The sequence below is a fragment of the Parasteatoda tepidariorum genome, chromosome 4 (assembly GCF_043381705.1).
Source record: "Parasteatoda tepidariorum isolate YZ-2023 chromosome 4, CAS_Ptep_4.0, whole genome shotgun sequence".
Lineage (NCBI taxonomy): Eukaryota > Metazoa > Arthropoda > Arachnida > Araneae > Theridiidae > Parasteatoda > Parasteatoda tepidariorum.
Genome location: NC_092207.1, coordinates 8,977,291 through 9,003,146, shown reverse-complemented (window position 1 = coordinate 9,003,146; position 25,856 = coordinate 8,977,291). Strand labels below are relative to the sequence as shown.

The 25,856-nt window shown below is 32.3% G+C and overlaps 1 protein-coding gene across 1 annotated transcript in view; it reads left to right on the top strand.

Annotated features, from left to right (window-relative positions):
* The window catches only part of LOC107454545 (neural cadherin), a 500,390-nt gene that overhangs the window by 102,173 nt on the left and 372,361 nt on the right, over positions 1–25,856 (top strand). The window contains exons 4-12 of the mRNA XM_071180540.1: positions 1,180–1,426; positions 3,523–3,739; positions 6,393–6,504; positions 11,258–11,650; positions 13,550–13,788; positions 15,579–15,704; positions 18,631–18,969; positions 24,611–24,801; positions 25,474–25,663. Of these exons, the coding sequence (XP_071036641.1) occupies positions 1,180–1,426; positions 3,523–3,739; positions 6,393–6,504; positions 11,258–11,650; positions 13,550–13,788; positions 15,579–15,704; positions 18,631–18,969; positions 24,611–24,801; positions 25,474–25,663 (2,054 nt within the window). The remainder of the gene's footprint in view (positions 1–1,179; positions 1,427–3,522; positions 3,740–6,392; positions 6,505–11,257; positions 11,651–13,549; positions 13,789–15,578; positions 15,705–18,630; positions 18,970–24,610; positions 24,802–25,473; positions 25,664–25,856) is intronic.

Below are 25,856 nucleotides of genomic sequence, written 5' to 3'. Positions count from 1 at the left end.
GCTGAACCAACTAGCCAAAGAAGCGAAGCACTCTTGTCTTGACAATCCACGTCGAAAGTTATGAAAAATAATGGCACGAAAATGTTCACGATTCAATTCCGACCGGTGTCGTGAAACTGCTTTTCAATTTACTGTCAACAACACAAATGAAGCTATAATGGTAAATCGTCTGCTGAATTTATGTTAAAAAATATCAAACTTTTGATTAAAATCGTCTGTGGTCGCCTAGCAACACTTACTGCTGCCAAGGCCAGAAATATAAATAGCAACCCTCGTATGATGACATTCTGTAACATAATGTTATCAGAGTTAATAACATACTATATTTAAAAGTTAAAACATTCTGAGGAACTTTCAAATTTTCAAGTTTTATCTTATTACCAAATTACTCTGCGATCCTATGCAAAGAATGCAGTATCTCCTGATAGTTAGTGGAGGTACTGCCTTCTTTATTAGAACGCAGAACTACCGCTTTTACTGGGCGATAAATCGATGCATCGGAAGATGTCGATTCTATGTAATCATCGTTGATCCTATGTTTGGATTGGCAATTTTTCGAACCATCGGAAATTGTGATTTACTGAGATGTGTACGATATTTCCCGACGTATCGTTGATATCGATGTCTACACGTGCGATGTTGAGCCTTATTCCCGATAGTACACCGATATACAAGCTCGCGCGAAGAGCATTTTCCTCCGTAAGTGTGCGGTGTCGATGATCGTAATCTTTTCCCGTCTTTTTTACATCGCGACTCACCGTTTTGTTCACATGATGAATCCGAATCTGGTCGAGAATTGAGGTGTTGTTCTACCACTTAGTTATGGAAGGGTTTTCTTTTAATTGTGTGTGCAAATTATTTAGATTTTTTTTACAATCATTCCAGCCGTTTAATGTTTTTAAACAGCTATTTTGCAGGTATCCACGCCTTTAAATATTGAGAAATAATTATTAAAAAAAGAATGCGAGGTTAGTTTTAAGAAAATGCAATTTACTAATTGCGAATTTACGCAGTACTAAATGTAAAACACTAACGTACCGAAACATCGCGATGCATCGAAAATATCACGATGTTAGCGAGGCGATACATCGCGATGCCAAAATCTTAACATCACCCATTCCTACTACCGGCTTCATGTTTCACTATCGGCTTCATGACCTATGTTTTCTTCTTGTGCAGCCGGCGGACGTTTCGAGGTGGATGAGAGGTCCGGTGAAGTGAGGACACTGGGCAGTGATCCCTTTATGCTGGACAAGGAGTACGTACTGTACGTGAAGGCCGAAGATCACAACGGGATGACTGAAGACAGGCAACATCAGTCGACGGGAGAGGAGAGACTGTCCATCATGGGGGGCAAGAGACCCCCTCAGTTCTATATGCAGAAGTATGAAGCCACCATACCCGAGAACCAGAAGAAGGATTCAGAGTAAGTATGAACGCGACAAAAATAGTAAATTTAATCTAACTTTTGCATTTATCACCTTTACACAACAACATTGAGTTTTGTAACAAATACAGGGCAAAGCTTGCTATCAGTGAGCCTCTAAAATAAACTGTTCCTTAAAACCAAGAAATTTTACAATTTTATAGTTTTCTACATGTATATGTACTTCCATACTACTAATATATGTAGTCGTCGCAAATGTTAAGTAAATATTGAAGAAATAATAGCAAGTTCTATTAGTTCAATGAAGAAAACTGGTCGATTTTGATAAAACAGGGAATTTCCATGAATGGGCCAGTAACTATTTTATTTCTTAATTCAGTATCACCTTAATACAAGTCTGCAAAATATTTAAAACTAGAATGAACATGATGCTTGAATATAAAACGCTGATTATAGATATCAACACAGACAAAAAAAAATTCATTAAAATAATTTACAATGAACATTTTCTACTTATTTAAAGGAATAAATTAGATCATTATATGATTACAGATTCAATTACATTTAATGCCATGTTCAATAAATAATTTTTAAATACCAATTTCAAACTATTTGCCTCGATATGATTTCCATAGTTAGGCAATCAAGCCTTTTTCAGTAATACTCGGGCCGTCTTAGTAAAAGTAACTTGTTGTTGGTATGTGTCCGTGAGTTTCGTTATAACAAGACATGCAGCCATTGCTTATATGGCTAAATAAAGCAGTTATAATTATTATCAGTTATAACTAAAGCAATTTAAACGCTACACGGATATTCTTAATTTGTTTTCATTAAAAAATTTGAAGAAAAATGCAAATTTAGCTCATTATTTTGCAAGAAATTTATTTGATGGTGAATTAACTCATCATTTAAAAGGCTTATAAAGTATACTAAACTTTCAAAAGGTAGTTCCATAACTAAGCAATAATGGAGATGGCCCTAGGAAGAAACCAGTCCAATGATAGCAATACTCTTCGATATATTTCTTAATTAGTACCTCGCTAAATTTACAATAAGCCAAATTTTGAAGTTGCTGATATAGTGGTTTGTTCCCAAGATAAAACTCTTGATGGTCCCATCAAAAACATTTTGATGGTTTAAGTGTGATTCATGATGGTCCAACATCATTTGATGGTCACCATCATCCAACACTTTCCATTATGTGTTCATGGTATTTGATATGCCAACCAACTTCCCTCATTCCATGATGGAAAATGCTACTTTAATACTATGATGGTTAACCATCAAGAGAAGTTTGACTCTCATGGACCAACAATCGATGATGATCCATGATTATTCTCAGGAATATACCATCAAAACAATTTTTTTTTAATGTTGGACCATCATAAATCCATCCAAATTTCTACATTGGGATGTTGTTTGTTCATGATCGTTCCAACATTTGATCCTTAAGATACTATGATGGAAATTTCTGATGGTTCAACGTGAATAAACTATGAAAACAAATTGCTATTCTTATGTTGGACCATCATAAATCCGTCCAAATTCCTAGATTGGGATGTTGTTTGTTCATGATCGTTCCAACAATTGATCTCTAAGATACTAAGATGGAAATTTCTGATGGTTCAACGTAATTAAACTATCAAAACAAGTTGCTATTCTTATGTTGGACCATCATAAATCCGTGCAAATTCCTACATTGTGATGTTGTTTGTTCATGATCGTTCCAACATTTGATCTCCAAGATACTATGATGGAAATTTCTGATGGTTCAACGTGAACAAACTATCAAAACAAGTTGCTATTCTTATGTTGGACCATCATAAATCCGTGCAAATTCCTACATTGGGATGTTGTTTGTTCATGATCGTTCCAACATTTGATCTCCAAGATACTATGATGAAAATTTCTGATGGTTCAACGTGAACAAACTATGAAAACAAATTGCTATTCTTGTGTTGGACCATCACAAATCATTCCGAATTCCTACTTTGGGGTGATGGTTACTTATGTTGGTTACCATCAAAAACATAATGGTTCATGATGGAATTGTCGATGGTTACCATCGAGATTATGTTAGCCATCAATAGAAAGCCATCAAAAATTTTAAGGATAACGTTTGCCTTCTCTTTCAGTATAATCGAGGTGAAGGCGAAATCCTTCGCCGACAGAGAGATAAGGTATACCCTTCGTGCTCAGGGTAAAGGAGCGGGCACCTTCAACATAGGACCCACGACCGGTGTCGTGAAACTGGCCAAGGATTTGGATTACGAAGATCTTAGGCAGCCAAAGTCATATTCTCTTATAGTGACAGCCACGGAAGATTCTGGTGGTTTTTCCACTTCTGTTGAGGTAATACTTCTTTTTTATTTTACAGTACCACTAGGTGTTACTTGCATGTAACCAATTTAATAATTAACTTGTACTATATTCTATATTTTGTAATTTTTAAACATTGTGAGTTTGTAAATATCAAAATTCTCAATAAATTCTAGCTGACTGGGCTCGTTCCTAGGCTGGTGTGGAGCCGGACCAGTAGCCAAGCTTTGGGCTATATGGTAAAGGGTCCATGACGACCTAGGTACATGTCCAAAGATTGGAGAAAAGAAGAAAAGTACCACTGGGTGTTTCGGAAAACCGCAGGCTGGTAACGCTGTGGGCGAAACGAAAAAGAAAAGTTGTTGTCAATGTAAACAAAATATTAAAACAAAGAGACAATGTCAAGATATTTTTCGCTTTTTGTATCAAAGTGCAAAATTTTGTAGTGTTTCTGTCATAGCCATTTGAAAGATAAAATCTTGAAAACCAAAATTGGTTACTCGGCAGTTTTTAAATTAATTATAAATGTACAATATTGCTGAAACAGATTATAAAAAATATGAAGTAAAACTAGAATTCAAAAAGTGACTTAAGAATGTAAGGGAGGCTGAAATAGATTCACGATCCTCACGAAGTTTTATTTAAACCTTGGGTGATAGATGAAAGCGTTCACCGCACGCAGAACAAACTACAAGTGACTCGTATATCCGCAACAAAACAAAAAATATTCTAAATGTCACTTTTGTAGCACTCTTTATGTGCCGCCTACTGCTATGTGGATGTGGTGGCATTTCCGGTCACGAGTTCTTTTAAATTAAAAATCTTAATAGCATCCTCTGTTCTCCCTATAAAATTTTGTTTTCAACCACGCTTTCCTATTCTTTTCATCATAATGAAACACATTTTGGAAACTTTAGTTGATGCGACCTGATTTTTCGTTGATTTCCTAGGAAAAAGTTTTCTAACAGTGGTTAAGCTTTCGAAAGAAAAAAAATAATGTTGAATTTTGTTGAAATTTGCACACTCTTTTTCTAGATAGAATTAATACGATATTCGATGAAATTGTTTTTTTAATAAAAATTAAATTTCAGCTTTCGGCAAAAATGTAGAAGAAAAGAACAATGTTTGATATTGTTGTTTAATAAAACAAATTGCACTCACACAAAAAAGCACATGGACTTCAAAAATAGAGTTAGAACCTAATGGAAAGAGGTTCCAAGAATTGCTTGTGATAGTCTTATATTCGTTAAATTAAAACTTGAAAAAAAAATATTCTTAGCAGGTTGCTTATCTCTTTTTTCTACCCTTTTTGTTTAATTTGAAGAAGTTGAAATTTACAGACGTAATGCAAAATGCCAAAATATTGGCTAATTAGGCACACTTGTATTGCTGTAAAAAATTAAACTAAATAAAATCAACTTGTCTACGAAAAAAAATGGGGTGGTGGATGGTGCTCTTATATTTTAAACTTGTAGATGTAAATTTCCTTTTTTTTATCCATACATATTTTCAGCTTCGATTTCATGAAGGAAAAAAAAATCATTGAATTATGTTATGTCTACATTTATTTGTGATGAGAAAAAATAAAAATAGAGAAAAAATAGAGATCATTTAAATAAAAATTATGTAATCTTTTGCTTATTTTAAGAGATTTAGTACTTTTAAAGTTGTTCATTAATGTTTGTTTTCATGTTTCTTCTTAAAGCCTATTTTATTTTATAACCGTCTTTGAGCAGTCGACTCAATATTGAGTTTGCGGCTATCATTGTTCAACTCCGTGGTCAAGTATTGGGAAAAATTTACTTTTGTGCAGGACTTTTTGGTGGCACTAACACCTTCATTCACGTTACACGGAGAGGTAAACCACGAAAACCTCCCACCTTTAACCTGATGGCAAGGGACTATGGCTGGGCAGCGATGTCATAGTGGGCAGTACCGAGCTGTTGAGTAGGACCAAGCTGGATGCCAGAAGCCTTCTAAGCTTAAGATCGATTTTTACACACTTATCAGGGTTAGGCATATTTTATTTCATTTTATATCCGTCTTTGAACAGCTGACCCAATTTTGGGTTTACGACTACTAATGCTCAACTCCGTGAACTTGTAATTTTGGACCCAATCCAGAAGACAAGGAAACTCCTGCACCAGTACCCCCAGAAGTATTGTTTTGTTATGGGAACACGGAGGACTTTGTTACTCAACAGATTTAACGTGCATCAGTCACCATTTACTACACGGGGAGTCTTCGGCCGGCGGGAATGGAACCCACGAACTCTTGGACATGGACCCAGTCTCCTACCAACCAGACTATCCCAGCCTTAGGGGTAGGCATAGTCACCATATTCATTTTACTTCTTCTCGAGTTGCTAGTACCTAATTAATGTGATTGTGAAGCCTCTCTGACCGAGCGGTATCGCCCGCCAAACGCTGTGCAAAGCGTGGAGGTAGCGGGTTCGAAACCAGATGTTACCTTGGATGTATCTTTGAGCTGTCCTTCTATTTGACAAAAGTTTATAAGCCTAAGTTGAGCGCACAAGCTTGCAAATGTATGCAATTCTAATAAACCAATAAGCCTAATTAATATGTTATTATGGATAAATACTATTTTCTTGGTAGTTTATTTGTGCTAATCTGTAATTCACATATATTTCATATTAATGTGACATGATATTTTTTTTTGTCGACAGCTTACGATCAAAGTGACGGATGTGAATGATAACGCACCCAGATTCGAACTTCCGGATTACCAGGCTCACAATGTGGATGAAGATGTCGCCGTGGGGACATCCATATTACAAGGTAATTCAACTACTTTTCATGACTATATTTCATGAAATAAGCTTCTCAATTAATGCAATTTTCAGCGATAGTTAGTTTGTTGTCAAGCAGTGAAGTCAGTCGAAGTATCGGTTTGCTGTAAATGTTTAAGAGGAGGGATATGAATAAATAAATAAAAACTGAAATGAATCCTAATCGCTTTTCTTTTAGTAATCCAAAGTAGAAAATAATTATTTGGGAATTTTTATATTGAAAATATACACACATAATAAACAAAATGTGAAATGAAGTTAGAAAAATGTATTTAAATTAATAAATAAATAAATAAAATTAATGCAATTTTTTTCACCTTTTTTATATTCCATATAAATCAGCAGTTTTATTTTGATGCTGAAAAAATTTAGCACTCTGCTAGTTCGGAACATGGGTGAAATCGTGGCAAACATGACATCCTTCTCCAATCCATTCGAGAAAGATAAAGGAAAAACGTATATTTTTTTGTTAGTTTAAAAGTATTTTAGTAAACTGCATATGCTACAGATCATCTTCAATAGTTTAAATCCATTTGAATAGAGAACTAAGAGATAGACATAAAATAAACTCTAAAGTTGGAGTCTTCAAAGACATTTCACTGCTTCGAAGTCATAAATATTGCTAATTGTTTCACACATAAAGTGTAGCTTATAGCTCATATAGAGTTGAAAAATTCATTCAATGTTTTGAACCTGCATTTCTTTCTTAATATCTCGATTCAATAGTATACAGAACACAACACTCAACCATAGCCAGACAAATAGCTCCTTTTTTCCAGGGCTCTATCTTTTAATAGCCGTTAGAGGAATGCTAGGTATTTTTGATCCTGGTCAGATCACGTGGATGACGCCTGAGCCGGTACGTCTCTTTTCAAACTTCTACACCACAATCAGCAAGAGGTTTTTCAGCCCTGATAGATTTTCCTTAGTTCGTATACGTGCAGGTTCTTTTGTGGGTGGCCAGGATCGAACTCATGACCTTCACCTGTTCATCACAGTTATGCGCCTCAGCTCAGTTTTAAATGATATTCTGGTAACACAACATTTTATGAGCGTTTTAACCATTTTTGTGATAAAAAAAGGAAACATCTCCCTGTGTACGAGGAGTAATAGAATTATAGAGAAGAGCAAGTAACCCAATTAATGTGCCTTTTTTTATCACATGATTATTATTAATCACTACTAGATTTACCGGGATAATTAACCGGCAGATATGTGTGGTCCTTTACCAGTTATACTCTATTTTTTAATGCTTTTTTATGGTTCAGGACACTGCTAGTTTTTCCTGGTATTTATTGTCCCACAGTTAAGACACGGGTTCCCAATAGATCACTGAAGTCAAGCATCACTGGCTGCGGTCAGTGTGCGGGTGGGTGACCACTTGGATCAGTCTGCGTAGGGACCGAGGATGTGCGATAGGGGTACTCGTTAAACTGTTCTACCGTAAAGTGCTCGACTTCGGAGCCAGGTCGGCGGGCTACAGAAGCGGGAGTGCCACCCCCTCTGCAGAAGATCAAAATTGTGATGGCATGTCTTTGGATCATCCTCAGGGATGTATCTCAGACCGTCGCCAATAGCCCATTGTACAGCTCTAGTGCGACGTACATGAACTACAACAACATCCTGGTATTTATTGCGTTGTTGTATACTAACGGTTGATGACTATTTCCCACTAAATACTTTCCTGGTTATTTCTACAGTGTCGCCTTTTTTTCCAATGTTACAGGGGTAAGCCATTGTCCAATTTCGATCCTCTGCGGAGGGGATGGCACCCCCGCTTCTCCTGCGCGAATGATGGCACGACCTGCGCGAAGTCGAGCCCTTTACGGTAGAACAGTTTAACGAAGACCCATACCGCACACCCTCTGTCCCTACTCAGACTAATCCAAGTGGTCAACCACCCGCACACTGACCGCAGTCAGTGATGCTTGACTTCGGTGATCTGCTGGGAACCGTGTCTTAACGATCAGTCCACTGCGGGACCATTTCTGATTGATATAAGGTCAGTGTAATTTTATTTTAGATTGCTTAAAACACTCAATATTAATAAAGACTTTTAAACACATAATGATTATGGTTAAAAAATTAATTAATCTTGCTTAAATTTGCACTATTTAAATTTATTTTCTTAACTATGTCACAATAGAAAATTAAAAAATTTCAATTCTTAAATATTTAACGTTGCCGATGAGCAACACATATTTTTTTCCCACTCTGATCGAAAAAATAATTTTTTTTAGATCGATTTTTACTGTTTTTAGCTGCCCTAATATAGTGAAGTAAAAATCAGTTGATAGGTAATTATAGGTAGGAAACTTCGAAATGATTAAGAAAATTTTCATATCCCACTTCAGTGAAACGTGTTAAGTTGTTAAAGTCCAATAAATCATAAGTTTGCTTAAGATATTGTAATAAAAACTAGTAGACCCCCTTCATTCAAAGTTTTAAAATTTTTGGAATTCTAGACCTTTAATTTATGTTAATATATTATGTAAAATATTTAAAGATAGGCTTGAAAATTTCGAAATAACAAAGATAGAGTAAAAGTATAACACTCAACTAAAAGATAATTTAAAATTAGTAAATTGCCCCCACACTGATCAATGTTTTAAGTATTTGATATTGCTAGATTGTTTTTAGAGTGCTTTTTATTGAAATTAATGAAAATGAGATGCAAGAACGATATTTTTTAGTTTTGAGTGTAAATCACGATGGTATATTGAACGAAATTAGCTATTGGATGATTCTTAAGATAGTTTAAAAACCATGCAGTGTATTACATTTTAATCCTTTTCCGTCAAATGAAGAAAATATTTGAAATGACGAAGTTCACTAGAGAATAATTGTCATATAAAAATAATTTTAAGCAGATAAAGATCAGACCTTACAAATGTTCTTTTAAGACAAAACTTTTAAATTGTTAAATCAAAACTATTTTAGTTTTTAATCAAGATTGTTTCAAAAAATATACAAAACGTCAACTTTTTTTCTAAATAAGTTATTGGAAATTAAGAAATAAATTCGGGGTACCAATACATACAACTTTTAATAAAAAAGTGCGTGCTGTTGCGATAAAGCTCGTGCTGTATTAAAATTAGGGCTTAAAATGGTATTTGTTTTAGAAAGATGCTGCCCGATATTCCCTACATTTATATATCTTTCTATTATATGCTAAGTGCGAAATTAGTAACGAATCCGGATAAAAAAAACGCACTGAGATTCTGTCTTGATATTAATATTTATTTACATAGTTGAAATACTGTTTTGGATTATAATTTTCTCATTATTTCATTTGCCTAAGTTTAGTAATTCGAAGTTTCCAAAATCATTCGGTGAATACGCGTGAATTTTTTTTCATCCCCCGCATGCTCATTGCGGTGAAGAAACTAGTTCATTTAGTTAGGAAAGGATGACATTTAATATAATAGTAATAATAGGTTTCATAAATAGAACTTCTTTTTATACTTAAGTTAACTTAAATTTAAGAAACTTAAGTTTTATTATCATATCTTTCCAGCAAGACAATATTTTTATTGATAGTTTTGACTATTTACTGTTCTAAAAATAAGAAAAGTTTATATAAATAAAACAGCCTTTTTTGCGTTCCTTTTGCGACATTTCATTTGTTGGCATTTTGTTCTTTCGTAGAATAAGTTCTAGAATATCTAACCTAAAGTTAATTTAGAATGCATCGACTAATCTAAGCTCTAGAATATATATATTTCCAGCAACATAATTTTAGAAAAAGTTCAATAAATAACATCATGTTGCGTAGCGTTTTTAAAAAGTGCTTAACGGTGCTTATTTTCGATTTTCGTTTTTTAAAAGCCCTTAAAGGAGCTTTTTTCGTGGGGTGTTTTTAAAAGCGCATATTTGATGCAATAGTTGGGAGTCCGCGTGTGCGTTTACAGAGCTGGATTCGGCTATATTCTTGCATTCTCATACGCAACTCTGCTGCATTTTGCGAGATATTCTCAATTTCAGGCTTCATTTTCCACCCTCTGAAATCGAACCGAAAACTCTATCTATCATGGCGACTAATGTAATCAAGAAAAGAGGTTTTTTGTTAGAAACTAGTTATTTCATCATGATCATGCAAAGTCTTTGAAAATTAATTTGCACAGAATGCATAGCATTTTTAAAAAGTGCTTATTTTCGATTTTCGTTTCTTAAAAGCCCTTAAAGGTGCTTTTTTATTGGCAGTTTTTTAAAAAAATGTTTAATTTTCCTTTTTCGAAAATGAGATTTTTTTCTTTATCATGTCGATTTTCGCCACGCATTATGCAAAAGCGTAGTTTTCGCATTGTTCTATTCAACGTTTTCACAATTCATTCAAACTTAATCTATTTCGGCGTACAATCGGTCCATAGCTTATGAAAGCGCCAATCATTTTGCATATTTGATGAAATATTTGCGGGTACGCATGTGCGTATACTGAGCTGGATTAAGTGGGAATTATTCTCGCACTATCACGTGCAACTCTGCTGCATTTTGCAAGAGATTCTCAACTTCAGGCTTCATTTTCCACCCTCTGAAATCGAGCCGAAAATCTCTCGATCTTCTCATGGCGACTAATAAAATCAAGAAAAAGAGTTCTTTGTCAGATCGTGATCATGTAAAGTCTGAAAATTATTTTGCATTTCGTTAATGTATATAGTGCTTAAAAAGTACTTTAAAGGTGCTTATTTTTTGTTGAGAGATTTGGCTAATCACCCTGCTTATATCATTACTTTTTCTTTTAGTGTCTGCAAGTGATATGGATCAAAACAAGAATGCCGAGATTGAGTATTCTCTGGACAAAGAAGACTTTACCATCGACAACAAGGGTGTCATCTACTCCAATAAGCGACTGGATGCGGACATTAACAACACTTACGTCCTAACAGTTAGGGCGACGGACCGGGGAGATCCGCCACTCACCGGAACGGCCACGGTCCGTATTTACACGGAAAACAAAAACGACGAACCGCCTAAGTTCAGTCAAGATGTGTATACGCCGAATGTGGACGAGAATGCTGGACCCAACACCCTGGTGACCACAGTAGTTGCCAGCGACAAAGATGGTGACAATATATACTTCGGATTTGTTGGAGGTGGTACAGTTTCCGGCATGTTTCAAATTGAAGAGAGAACAGGTAAATTCTCCTTTGATATTTATTCACAATCTGTATAATATTCACAATTCTCAGTTTAGTTTTACACTCATTGTTTGCCAACGAGAAGGGTATTCTTTAATGACCGCTCTTAACAAATCCGTTCTGAATCATTGCCAAAAAAGAAGTGGACGAATTCTGCACATTGAGAGTTGTTAAATAATATTTAAATGAGTACTGGCTTCTCCGATTCAGACGGATCATTGTTAAGATCGGTTTGAGCGAGGGAATATTAAAATGATCAGAAACTAGTTTATTTGCATTCGCTATTAAGCTTCATTCTCAAATAAATTGGTTTTAGATGATTTTAATCGTTCCTTTGGACTTTCCGACCTCTATAATGTTTGATCAAAATTTAGAATTGTTTAAAATGTTATTTTTGGATATCTAAAATGCATATTTTATAGATATAAGTTTACTTAAAGGTTTATAAAACGCTTGTTAAAGGTAGCCATGAAGGAATATCTTGTATATGCTGTGCATTGAAGTATAGGCAAGGTGTTCTAAAATGGCCACCTTCAATATATAATTTTAATATGCTTGCTAAAATTTGTCAAAAAAACCCACTCATAAGCGATTGAAAATTGATATTTTAGCTAAAGAAAAACTAAAAACAGTAAAGCTTCTTCCTCGCGGAAATATTACCGAACACTAATGTGTAATCTCTATTTTACATCTTTTTATTTTCACTGGTATTTCTAAAAACTAATACACTCAGTTTTCTACCTCGTAATACACTCATGTCGAAAAATGGCATGAAATAAATTTTTATGGCGGCTTATCCTAACTAAAAAAGTAAATGAATCAATTAATGACAGTTAGGTTACATTTCTGTGTACAAGCAATATGAAACAGCTGTAAGTCATTTACAAAACATTTCCTTTCTTAGAAAACCTCTGAAAAGTTGGCAAACATTCTGAAGAGCTTAAACTTAACGTTCTCAAAATGCCACTTCATATTCCGACATAATTTTGTGTATATGTTGTCGTAAGCCACCAAGGCACTGGGGGAAGCGATTGCTCTTATTTTCTTCATTTATGATAAAGAATCTGACTTCTGCCACACCCATACGTCCCACCCGTTTTATAGGGCCGACCCATTTTTTACATCCATTCATCCACAGATCGTAGTTTTGACCTTTACCATAGAATGATCAATCTCCAATCTAGTACCCTCAGAGGAATAATTTGAAATGGGAGCATGGAGGACTTTGTGACTCGACAGATTTAACGTGCACTAGTCACCATTTACTAAACGCACAGTCTTCGGCTGGCTGATTTCAAACTCCTGTTCTCACGAGCGTGAGTCCAACATATATATATATATATATATATATATATGTTGGACTCACGCTCGTGAGAACAGGAGTTTGAAATCAGCCAGCCGAAGACTGTGCGTTTAGTAAATGGTGACTAGTGCACGTTAAATCTGTCGAGTCACAAAGTCCTCCATGCTCCCATTTCAAATTATTCCTCTGAGGGTACTAGATTGGAGATTGATCATTCTATGGTAAAGGTCAAAACTACGATCTGTGGATGAATGGATGTAAAAAATGGGTCGGCCCTATAAAACGGGTGGGACGTATGGGTGTGGCAGAAGTCAGATTCTTTATCATAAATGAAGAAAATAAGAGCAATNATTCATATATATATATATATATATATAGTATACCACTTAAATAAAATAAAAATATTACAAGTTTTTTTTATCAAACTCAGGGATTCTGATTTTTCAGACTGTCGATTATTTCAATTTCTTTTTAAGTGGTATTAATTGAAAATTTAATGAGCTTTGCTTAAAATGTTTTATTGGTCAAAGATTCTGATTAAAAATATATACCGAATTATAGTAAATAAAATGTTGATGATTGATTTATAATAGGTGTGATACGTCTTATAAGTGGCCATATTCAGTTGGATAAGGACAAATACGAGCTTAATGTCACTGCCCGTGATGACGGGGCTTGCTGCAAAAATGGTGCTCTCACTACCCACACCAGCACGGCCCTGGTCGTCGTCTTCATAACCGACGTCAACGACAACAAACCCCTCTTCGAAGAGTGCAGCACCTACGCACCCCAAGTAGAAGAAGGAGCTCCCAGCGGAACACAAGTTATCAAGGTAAGACTGTCACTATCTGAAACAAATACAGCGTGGTTCGAAATTCTACTTATTAGTTCACAAGTTGCAGGTTGAGTTCACAGGTTAAGGGCTGACTGATTCTGAAATTAATTATCTCGAAGGCAAAGAGCATAAAAGGAATGAAACAAACGGTTACAGGTTGTCCCACACAAGTTGCAGGTTGAGTTCACAGGTTAAGGGCTGACTGATTTTAAAATTAAGAATCTCGGAGGCAAAGAGCATAAAAGGAGTGAAACAAACGGTATGTTTGTTTCATTCCTTTCCTTTCAAAGATTTCATTCTCTGTAAATGATATTTTTAAAAGAAAATTAAGGAAAAAAAATATTTGTGTAAGTGTATTGACAGTTTCCTGTCCACTGTTGAGTATTGATAACAGCAATCAATTTCAGTCTCTTATTTAAATATTTAATGAACTGGCCATTCAGAGCTTCACCTTATTGTTACTAAGTTACAGACATTGGCATAATGTGAACCAGTCATCTGTCTCATAGTGATGGCTAACTGCTTGTAATGGGAAATCCGTTGTCTAATATATCCTTTGGACACTGAAACAAAAATCAATATGTTGAAAAATGTATACATAAAAACTATTGGTTGAAATACACTGATGTCAGAAATTAAGAGATTTTGCAGACTGGGTCGATTATTTCAAGAACAACTGGACCTATTCTAATGACATTTGATGTGTGCATACATTGATATAATACAAAACAAATTACCATTCAACAATTGTTATACAAACGCATGATCGTGCTTAACACTCGTTGGAGTCGGAAGGTAGGAAACAGCGGTTGCAGAATAAACAAATAAAATGGGTTAAAAGGGGGTATGGTCCTCTCTTACAGATATATAGGCCTTGTAGCCTGATTTCATACTTGAAATAAGGCAGTTTATCATTTCCTGTGGTAGGCAATTCGCCTGAATCGTTTTCTAGCAATTTCATACCTTCAGACTGTAAAGATTATTACACACGATCATGCTTGTGTATTACAATTGTTGAAGGGTTTTTTGTTTTGTATTGTATCAATGTATGCACATATCAAATTTCCTTAAAAGCGGTCCAGTAGTCTTAGAGATAATCTACCAAGTTTGCAAATTCTCTTAATTTTTTACACCAGTGGATTTATAACAGTCTAAAATAAAACAAAAAGAAAATATCCAGATTCATGGTTCTGAAATTAATATTTACTTAATAATAAAATCTGGACTTGATTGGGATTAGTATAACGTACTGCTGAAAGGTTAAAATAATCTAAGCTCAGATTATTTAAGAATAACACACAAAGAATGACCTAGTGAAGGATAATTCTACTCTACAAATTTACTGACTTTCGATTATTTAACCCCACCCCCTTTGTTTTTTTCAAGTTAATTATGTTTGGTATGAGTATGGATAAGTTTTAGCTTTTGTTGAAATAATAATTAATTCGCGACCTTTTATATGTATGCTTTTTTTTAAAATATTTTTCACTAAAACTTTAAAACTACGTACTTGTTGTAGCTGTTATGAAATATCTTGCATGATGATGAAAAAAAGCTTGAAAACAACGCAAAAAAGTGCAGTTCATGGGTCTTTTTACCAATATTATTGACATATTGTGTGGTTTTTGCAAACCATATTTTTTTGATATGATAGGGCAAAAGTTACCAAAAAATAATATAAGAAACCACATTAAATATGGTAATTAATATAAAAAAACAAGCAGATTATTTTTATTTTGGTTTTAATAATTGATGTACTATTTGTCTAAAATGTAATATTCCATTAGGTGAAAGCTATCGATAATGATAAAGGTCACAATGGTCAAGTGAGATATTCCATTGTCCAGCAACCCAATCAAAAAGGAACAAAGTTCATCGTCGATGAAGTTACTGGAGATATTCGTACCAATAAGGTAATTAAATAGGATCCCAAATTTTTTTTTACATAATTTGTCGAATCTTTAAATACAATCAACTCATTTAGTAGATCAATTTTATAATCCTTAAAAAAGTTATTTCTAGTTTATATATCTATGTTATATTTTAGGTGTATTTACAGTTCAACTCAATATAGTGTTTTTTAAGTCTAAATCCTATCTAAAATAAATACGATGTAAATTAAGCATTAGACAACTAAACGTTTTTAAATAATCTTGTAGCCTCTTTAGCAGGAATTACACTTGAACATGTTAAACAGGTAAATGAAATAAAGATTATCACCTTTTAAAAGAAATTTAATCTATGATTTCTTACTGTTCAGAAAAAAATGAAACTGTACAAGTACTATTACAGCGTTTTTCGAAGCTGTTTTGTTAAGGAAAATATTGAAAATCCACAGTTGAAGAGCCTTACACTTGAGAGCAATGATGTTAAACTATGCATATCATCTTGTCGTACAGAATAATCTAGACGTTAGAACTAATAAGTTACTTAACTAATTTTAAAAATTACAGTAAAACCTCTCGGGAGCGACCCACAGTAAAATGGTCCTTGATGGAGGTTGGTCGTCCTTAGAGGTTATCTCCATTGTCTTTAAAATTGTTATCGAAGTTACATGATTTTTCGCAAACGATTTTAATTTTATTCAGTGTCACTTTCTTGCAGCGGAAATGCCACTTCTGTTGGCATCATGAACAGACGGATTTGCGAATAAAATTTAGCGTCTATAAAAATGATCCCAACTGATATAATTATGTGTAAAAACAAATGAACCAATTATGAGTGATTTAGCTATTTTAAATAAATAAACAATTATGTTTTTTGTTTAGGTTTGCATTTAATCTTATATCATAAAAATTAGCTTTAAAAGAGAAGAGGTTTGTGTATTGGAGAGGATTGTTTTTTCTAAAAAAACTTTTTCTTTCTAATTTAACTTTTAACTCTGAAAAGTAAATCATTGATAGCATCGTCTTTAATGCACTCAGACTTCATCATGAGGTTGTATTGTCAAAAAGAGCTCCCTAAGTAAGAGCCTTACACAAATACTTTGAATACATTTTAATCTATTTATTTGTTTTGTAAAATTATTTGTTTTAATATTTTTCGTGTTTCCTTATTTGGCCTTTTCTGAATTTGGTGCAGATGTTTGCTAGGAGAGGTTTTAATGATCTCTCCTAAAGGTTTTCTTCAACATAAAGTCTATGGAAAAATTCCGTGCCTCTCAAGAGTGGTCGTTCATAGGTGATCGCTATACGGAGGCTGTTTTTCATGGAGGTTTCACTGTATTAAACTTCTTTTAAGATTCGCCTATTTGGTGAAAGCCAGATGAAAATTATCAAAATTGTTGAACTTTCAATTCTTGTAAACTTTTATGAGCCCAGATAAGGAGAAACTTTTTAAACGTTAAAAATGAGACAAAAACGCTTTTCATTTTCGTTAAAAAATTTTGGATTTTCTTCATATTGACGTTTTGCGCCATTATTAAAATTAACATAGGCAGCATTGGGTAACCAGGGGTCTGTCCACACATTTTGTGAAAGGTCCACTTTTGTAAAATTGTGAAAAAATTTCTCGTAATTTGTGAAATAATTGTTAAGTCACATTCTTTCAACCAAGGTCCGCTTTTATGAACTTGTGCAAATAGGGTCCATTATTGCAAAAAAACTTTTTCAAGGAGTTTTTAAATTGTTAAGACATACAAGATTATGCTCAACACTGTAAAATTATAATTAAAAAAATTAAATTTTAAAAAATGAACAACAACTGCTGCTACTAAATAAGAGATGTAACATACAAATATTTGGTATTTAGCCTATACTGCTGAACGCAGAATATTCATTTCGGACGAATAAAGGAAGAAGCGTCTGCCGAAGACAAAATTTAGTTCGTTTACATCTGTCTTTGAAGACAAAATTTAGCTCGTTTACATCTGTCTTTCTTCCGTCCCCCCCCCTCTCCTGGGAAGGGTTTATTCGATTAACAAAACAATAATGAAGATAAACAAATTTGTGAAGGGTCCCATTAAAAGATAAATTATTTTGTGAAGGGTCCGTTTTTATGAAAAGATGTTTTAAATTTCTTCTAAACAGACCCCTGGTAACGATAGGATAAACTTGGCCAAACAGTGATTTTAATTTTTATAAACACGCAACAGTTAATTTTTATAAACACGCAAATTTTAATATTTGTAGAAAAACGTTATTTCATGTGATATCAAAAATCAGTTAGAATTTGGAATTGGGTTTGGACAAAATACTTTGGATTCATTGCTCTTAACCTATAATTCTGAAAAAAATTAAAGCACTTATTACTCCAAAATGGTTTTTAAATGTTTTTAGAATATTAGCAATAACTATGATTCATTGCATAAATAAATACCGCTTTCCAATGACATTTTATTTTACACATTTGTTTATTACCAACTGAAATACAATTCTTTTTATTTTTAAGGTTATATTGACAAGTTGTAAAATACATAAATTTATATAGAAGATATAATACATAAACTCTAATAACATTTATAAAATTTAACGCTTCTTAATAATTTAGATTTAGAATAATTAAAATAAAAGTAGCTATTTACATAAAAAAAATTTCTTGTAGTCTGCAAAATTAAAGAAAAAAAAATTATACGGTTCTTTGTCCATGCCCATGATTAGCATGTTTTAAATCTATTTTACTGTAGTTTTATTATTAGCGTGTAAACTCGAAAAATTTCATAAATATGGGTATATGGAAAATACATGCCTCAAGAAATATTAATGATGTATTCTGTGTCTCTCTCTATTACAATGATTATGATATAAAGATTTGCTTCTGTAATCTGCGAAAAAGTTTGGATATGAAAAAAATACATGTTTCGAGAAAATTAATGAAGTGTTCTGTGTCTCTTGTGCATAGGTGTTTGACAGAGAGGGTGACGACGGCCGTTTTGTGAGCGTGACAGTGAAAGCGACAGATAGGGGCAATCCACCCCTGGAAGGTGTCTGCTCCTTCAAAGTGGAAATCACGGATATCAACGACAATCCGCCACTGTTTGACCGGCAGGAATACAGAGAGAATGTGAAGCAGGACACACCTAAAGGGACCAACATACTCAGAGTATCGGCATCCGATGAGGACGCCGATAACAACGGAGCCATCGTCTACAACCTCACAGCACCATACGATCCGACGGATCTGGATTACTTTGAAATTAATCCGGACTCCGGTTGGATCAGCCTTAGAAAAGCATTGGATGTAAGTTACAACTCACGTATAAGTTTGCTTTATTACACATGCATAACTATTGGGTGTTATGTAATGACTGCCCTTAAAGTAATATATATATATATATATATAATTTTAGTATCAATGTTAAAAATGAAGTGAAAAACTGCGAACATTGGGAGTAGTGAATTTTATTTATTAACCCCTTGATGGTCGTATAATTTCGTCGCATGTATTCATTTAATTCTTTAAAATAGTCGCATATTTTTGTTTCGATCACAAATATACATGTTTTATGAGTGCTGATATCTAGTTTAAGATAAGTTAACTATCTCTAAACACTTTACATATATTCCGGTATTGTCAATTGGTGTATAGATTGTGAAATAAGCATGATTCTGTGCTAAAAAAATAGATTGTGAAATTTTCTAACCTCGCTACTTTTGAACTCTCCAGTCTGGAAATATCACGGGTACGAGAAAGGGAAGGCGTAACTTAACCATCCCATCATTTTGACGAGAGTGAGATGAAAGGGGTCAAAGGAGAAATTAACAATAATCTTTACAAATTCTGACCAAATACTATATGAGAGAAAAAGAAAGATTAAAAAATTTTTATAACCATTTTCTTATGAAATTTAAATGTTGTCAAATTCCTAGTAAAAGGCTAATGCATTTTAGTATTGTTAGAAAAATAAACTAATTTTGCATTCTTTCTTTAATTTTTCGACCTCAATGATAATTGGATGAGATTTGAAAGTATTTTTATGGTTTGAATATTAATTTGCCACGCTTAATTTCTATAGTTTTTTTTTAAAAACTTAATTTCTTATAAAAATGCTTAATATGTATACATATATACTTAATCAATGCATTAATGAACACCATGTTTATGTCTACACATATTATATACATTTTATTGTACATTAAATTCTTTTCTCTTAATTATATTTGATTAATTATTGTATAAAATGATAATGTACTTAAAGGATTAATTTCATATCAACTGTATATTTCACATTTCTTTTATCCTGTTTTGTGTTTATTGTTATAATATTATTTTTTACTCTCTATTTAATAGTTAATAAGAGTGACCTTTTATGAAATGTTTGTTTTTAGATATAAATTGTTAAAAAAATCTTCTTAAAAAATATTAACAATCCCATAATTTTAAAAAACATGTTTGCACGGTTTAACAATGCCCACGGTAATAAGATTTACAAAATTATTCTCTATTTATACATGAATTGAGGAGTTATAATTAACAAATGTTGAATAAAAGATGTTGATTATACCTATATATAATATGATAACAATAATTAAGATGCATATATGCATACAATAGAATTTAAAAAAAATTTCATTACATTCTTGTTCCCATTTTAAAATAAACATAATGTTTTTATTTTATTTTAATGGGTAACATTACCCAAAACTAACTGTACAGAATTTTTTTATTTTAAAACTTTCTTACATTAAAACTTCCAAGAATTTCAATTACTTTGAAATAATTTTATCCTTCTATATGTATTATTTAAGAAGTTTTGAGTGGTTTTAGGCAAAATAGCAGTAGGTTTTACAGCAAAAACAAAACATGGAAATAGTTTTTTTGGGGTTTGCATATCATTTGATTACTTGAGGGATTTGTTAGTTAAATATAGAGCTTTGAAGTAAACTTTTTTATAACCTAATCAGCATGATATACCTAATAAAACTGTTAAATAAGCGTTTCGAGATAATGAAAAGTTTTAGAATAAGTTATATCTGCGTGATCAATATTTTTTTTTAAAGAAATTTTCTTTTATTTTGCACATAACCGTAGTAAATGTTTTATTTGATATGAAAGCAAATTAATAGGCATATTTCTAATAGTTAAGAAATTAGAACAGGAAAATGCTTTTAAAATTTTAGAGAAAATCTATCAAGATTACTAATTTAAATAGATTAGTAAATTAAATCATAGTAATAATAGTATTGGTATAAGACCAATAGTCTTAGTATCTCTATGATATTTGGTTACAAAAATATAATTATAGCAGTGCATGCTCCTTGGAAATAGTACATAATAGTATAACAAATATCCTTTTTTCTAAAGCATAAATCCTTTTCTATTTGGCATTACTATTACTTCAAAATATTTCTTCTATAAAACGAAATAATTAAGCAAATAATGCAACTATATTGACAAAATTGTTTTTCCCAATAAATAGATAATTTTAAACAAGGAGAGAGAATAACATCATCTTAAGTACTTAATGAAAAATATATAGTGGCGAACTCTTACTAATTTTTCTAAATATTTAATAAGTTACTGCAAATAATGGACGCATAGAATTGAGATTCACCATTTTTAAAAGAATTAGCTATATGTGACATCAAGTATTTGGCAATTAATACGCAAAATGTTAAAATAAATGCTTTCTTGAAAATTTCTACTATTGAACGTAAAGGAATCATACATCACAATTTACTATTTATGTAGTATTGTTAAAATAAAAGCTTTCTTGAAAATTTCAAATATTTAGCATGAAGAAATGCTAAATCACAAATTTCTATTCATATAATATTCTTAAAATAAATGCTATCTTCAAAATTTCATACATTAAAAATGAAGAAATCCAAAATTGCAACAAAATACAGACATATTACTGTTTCTTTACATCGGAGATTGGACACTTATCAAAATATTTAATAATGCTAATAATAATGCTTATGGATATAATGCTAATGGAAAAATAATGCTATGGGTAGCAAATTCAAATGATGTTTATGTAATACGCACCAAATATTTATTACTTATGCGATATACTTTTCCGTTTGAATAAAATTAACACATTTACTTTCATCATTGAATTTACTTTCATTTTAGGATAATTTACTTTCATTTTTCATCATTGAATCACACATTTACTTTCATTTTAGGACATCAAGTAATAATAAATTTATTAGATAACAATACATTTATGGAAAAAACAATACATGATTTTGAGAGTCTTATATTTCACGAGTAAAAAAAATTTATTCTGTTGCAGAAATATTTTATAACACAAATAAAGGACATAAAGAAAGTTATTTTAAGAACAGATAAATAAGTTATAATGCTTACTTTAATCTATTTTTAAATAAAGAAGCGGTTTCGTACATACGTTTTTGGGCATGCTTTTAAACACTAATTTGCTTTTTATAAAATATTTTCACAAAGTAAAATATCATTTATCTATTGCTGAAACTTGTTAAGGATATTATCAAGAAACTGTCTTATTGAAGTGTTCTTGTTTTATTTGTAAACATTTAAACAATGTTTAATTTTTTGATCTTTTACTGTTACATTTGCTCAGCAAAATGGGTCTTTTAGTTGGAAAAATGTTTTTTAATGTATTAATAGAAAACATTAAATAATTTATGTTAATTCCTGGTATTTGACAGAATTATAAATTTAATTTCAAATTTTTAGTGTCAAATTGAATTCAAACTAGATTGTTTTCAGAGCTTGAAGCTTAGATCTGTGATTTGCTTCTATCTAGAAACTACCCGTATAGAAATCTTTTTTTTTTTTTTTTTAATATATAGGTATAATTAACAAATGTTGAATAAAGGATGTTGATTATACCTATATATAATACAATCACAATAATTAACATGCATATAAATACAAAAAAAATTTCATTACAAATGTGTACAAACATTTTAAAATAAACATAATGTAAATTTACTATCATTATATTATATTCCTATATATTCCTTTATATTCCTATATTACCTATTATATTTTTATACAATGTGCGTAGAGTATAGGTTTGCATGTATACTTACTTGCATATGTGTGTACAGTCTTATTCAAAACATAAATTAATTTCAGATTGATTAATTAAAAATAACGAGGGAAAATAAAAGATTATAACGAAAGTTTGATTAAAAATGCCTATGAACTATTTGAAATGTTATACCCTACATTTAAAAAGTAAATTTTATTTTAAACTTAATCCATATATTATCAAAGCTGTTTTCCAATCTGTTATGAGATTATCTAAATTACAGTACAAAAACAAATAAAGAAATGTATATTTGCTACATTTATTACTACAGTATATTTGTTGCTTCACTATATGGTATGTTACAAAATTATAAGATCACCCCAAATATCACTCATTTTTATGGTAATCTGCATAAAATGAAAATTTTTTAAATAGTGAAGCAACTAAAAAAAGTTATATTTTCTCAACTAAATCAAAAAGTAAAAAAAGTTGAGTTAGTTTTACTCAGCAAGTGATTTATTTTAAAATCTGGGTGAAACATAAGTATAAGACCATCTCTTTTTTTTTTAAATTATTTCTTTGAAAGTCGTCTGCAAACTGTAACTTAGCATCCTAGAAAATACAAACGATAATATTATGAAGAAAATTAGAATTTAATTTATTTGTTTTCATAATAAAATTCACAATGCCAAGCGGAAAAGAATTATCTGAGCTAGAAGTTCAAAATTTTTTTTTTAAAGGCTCTGGATAGTCGGAGTGTGAAATATGTTGTTTAAACGGTCTAAAACTGCTGTTGATAATGTTTTAAAGATACAGTAGGGGTCGTACTAGATACGCTTTTAAACTTGCAACGGAACACAACATGTCTACTCGCAAAATAACTCAGCTGGTAAGCAGAACGATCTCCCATATAACAGCCTGGTGCACTTGAAATTGAATTCGAATGTTGTTCTTCGAAAATTTAAAAGAAAGCCAAGACTGTTAAAACATGATAAAGAAGGGAGGCTGAAGTGGGCAAAGGAGAGCTCATGACCTAGATGCTGCTAGGAAAAATATTATTTTTTTCAGACTAAAAGAATTTCAATTTGGATGGCCCGGGTGGCAATAATTATTATTGGCATGATTTTTGAACAGAACCTCGTGATTTTTTCGGTAGGCAGATGAGTGGTGACTCGGTCATGGTGTGGGGAGCTTTTGCATTTGACAGTAAATGCGACACGCAGAGAATTTCCGAGAAAATGGACTATAGTTGTTATTAAAAACTACTTTATTGAACCTTATACCTTTTGGTCCACATCTGGGAGATTCAGACTGGAAATTTCTGCAAGACAATATGTCATGCCACGTGTCCCAATCAACTAAAAATTGGTTTCAGAAAGAAAAAATCGAGTTCCTAAGCTGGCCTAGCCGTAGTCCCGATCTTAACCCTACAGACAACATTTGGTGCTACTTTGCTGGACAAGTGTATGCCAATAACTGCCAATATGATTCTGTATACGACCTAGAAGTAGCTATCATGTATGAATGGGACAAAATTCCTAAAACTTTGCTTGAAAACTTGATGAAAATTCCAGTCAATCAAATCGGAAATGGTATCATTCAAAAATGGTATATCAACATCTTTTTAAACAAATTTATTTTACTTGCTGGTTTTATAATTTTGTAACAGGTATTTGGGGGAGGGATTTTGATACTGTTAACAAAATATTCACAGTTAAATCCATCTCGTAAAAATTATATGCAGGTATTTTGTTTTTCATTCATTTTTATTAGCTTCATTTGATTTTGAAAAAGGTGTATTAATTATAATAAAAATCACACTTTACTTATAATAAAAATCCCTTATTTGGTTACACACTGAATTAGAATATAACAGGTCTGAATATTAAAATACGTATGTTTAACACCGATTTTCAGAGGGACCAGTACCACTTGAGGGCGATTGCCTTGGACAAAGGTTTGCCCCAGCATAGGGCGACTGTGGAGGTCATCATCGATGTGGTGGACAGAGCCAACAATCCTCCTATTTGGGATCAGCCTGTCTATGGTCCCATATTTATAAAGGAGAACTATATGGTTGGACAAGTGGTCGCCTCCATAAAAGCTCGGTAAGAATGCTTTTTTATTTATTTTAATTCACAGATAGAGCGAAAAAAAGTGTGAACACCTTAATAACTTATGGTCAAATGATAGGATTTTTACGTACTATAGCCCGAAGGCCTGACCTTAAATATACAAATTAATTAGTTGGAAAAAAAATTTTAGTAATGAAATCATGCACAAAAACGCTTTTTTTTTTGTATACTTGTCAGTTTTAAAGTAAACTAAGTGAAACTATATTTTACGTATTGTGGCTGTTTCCATTTCTATAGTTGAGAGTCGAATCTATCAAAAAAGATACTGTAATTCAGAGAAAAAATTATTTGGTATCTGATTCCGCAAATTTAAACATCGTCTGTATTTATTCTATATAGGTATGTTCCTTGTACCATTAAAGTTTCATTAATACGAAAAGATCTGATCATTAGATCAAATGATCATGATCAGATTAGAAAAATCTTATCATAGTGAAACCAGAACCTTTTTTGTATTTTGCGTACTGCTTATAGTACATTTTATAGAAGAACAAAAAAAAAAATTGAGCTATGCGTACGTAAGAATACGGTACACGATATCACATAAGCATTTATATCATTTTGGAATAGTTATAACCTATTTTAAAAGTTGAAAATATTTGTAAATGTTTTTCAAATAACTCTCATTTTTGTATTCTTTTGCAGCTCAGGAATACCGGATAATCCGACGGTATTCTACACCCTCATGAAGGGCAGTACAGAACAGACGAACAAGAAGGATACATTCTACTTGGATCAGAGGAATCTGAATGGCGACACATGGGCCGACATCCAAGTCAACTACCCGCTCGACTACGAAAGAATCCAACAGTATAACTTAACAGTCCGAGTAGAGGTATGTAAAAATATTCCATTCATCAAACTGATCTTACTTTCATTCTATTCAGGTGAACATACAGGTTGTCCACACAGCAGATGATTAAAAGTAAGTCTCGGTGGCAAAAGGTGATAGAGGAATGGAACAAATGGTATTTTAGATTGTGAAGGCAGTAAAAAAGTTAATAGAAAAATTTTGGTTTTAGTTACAA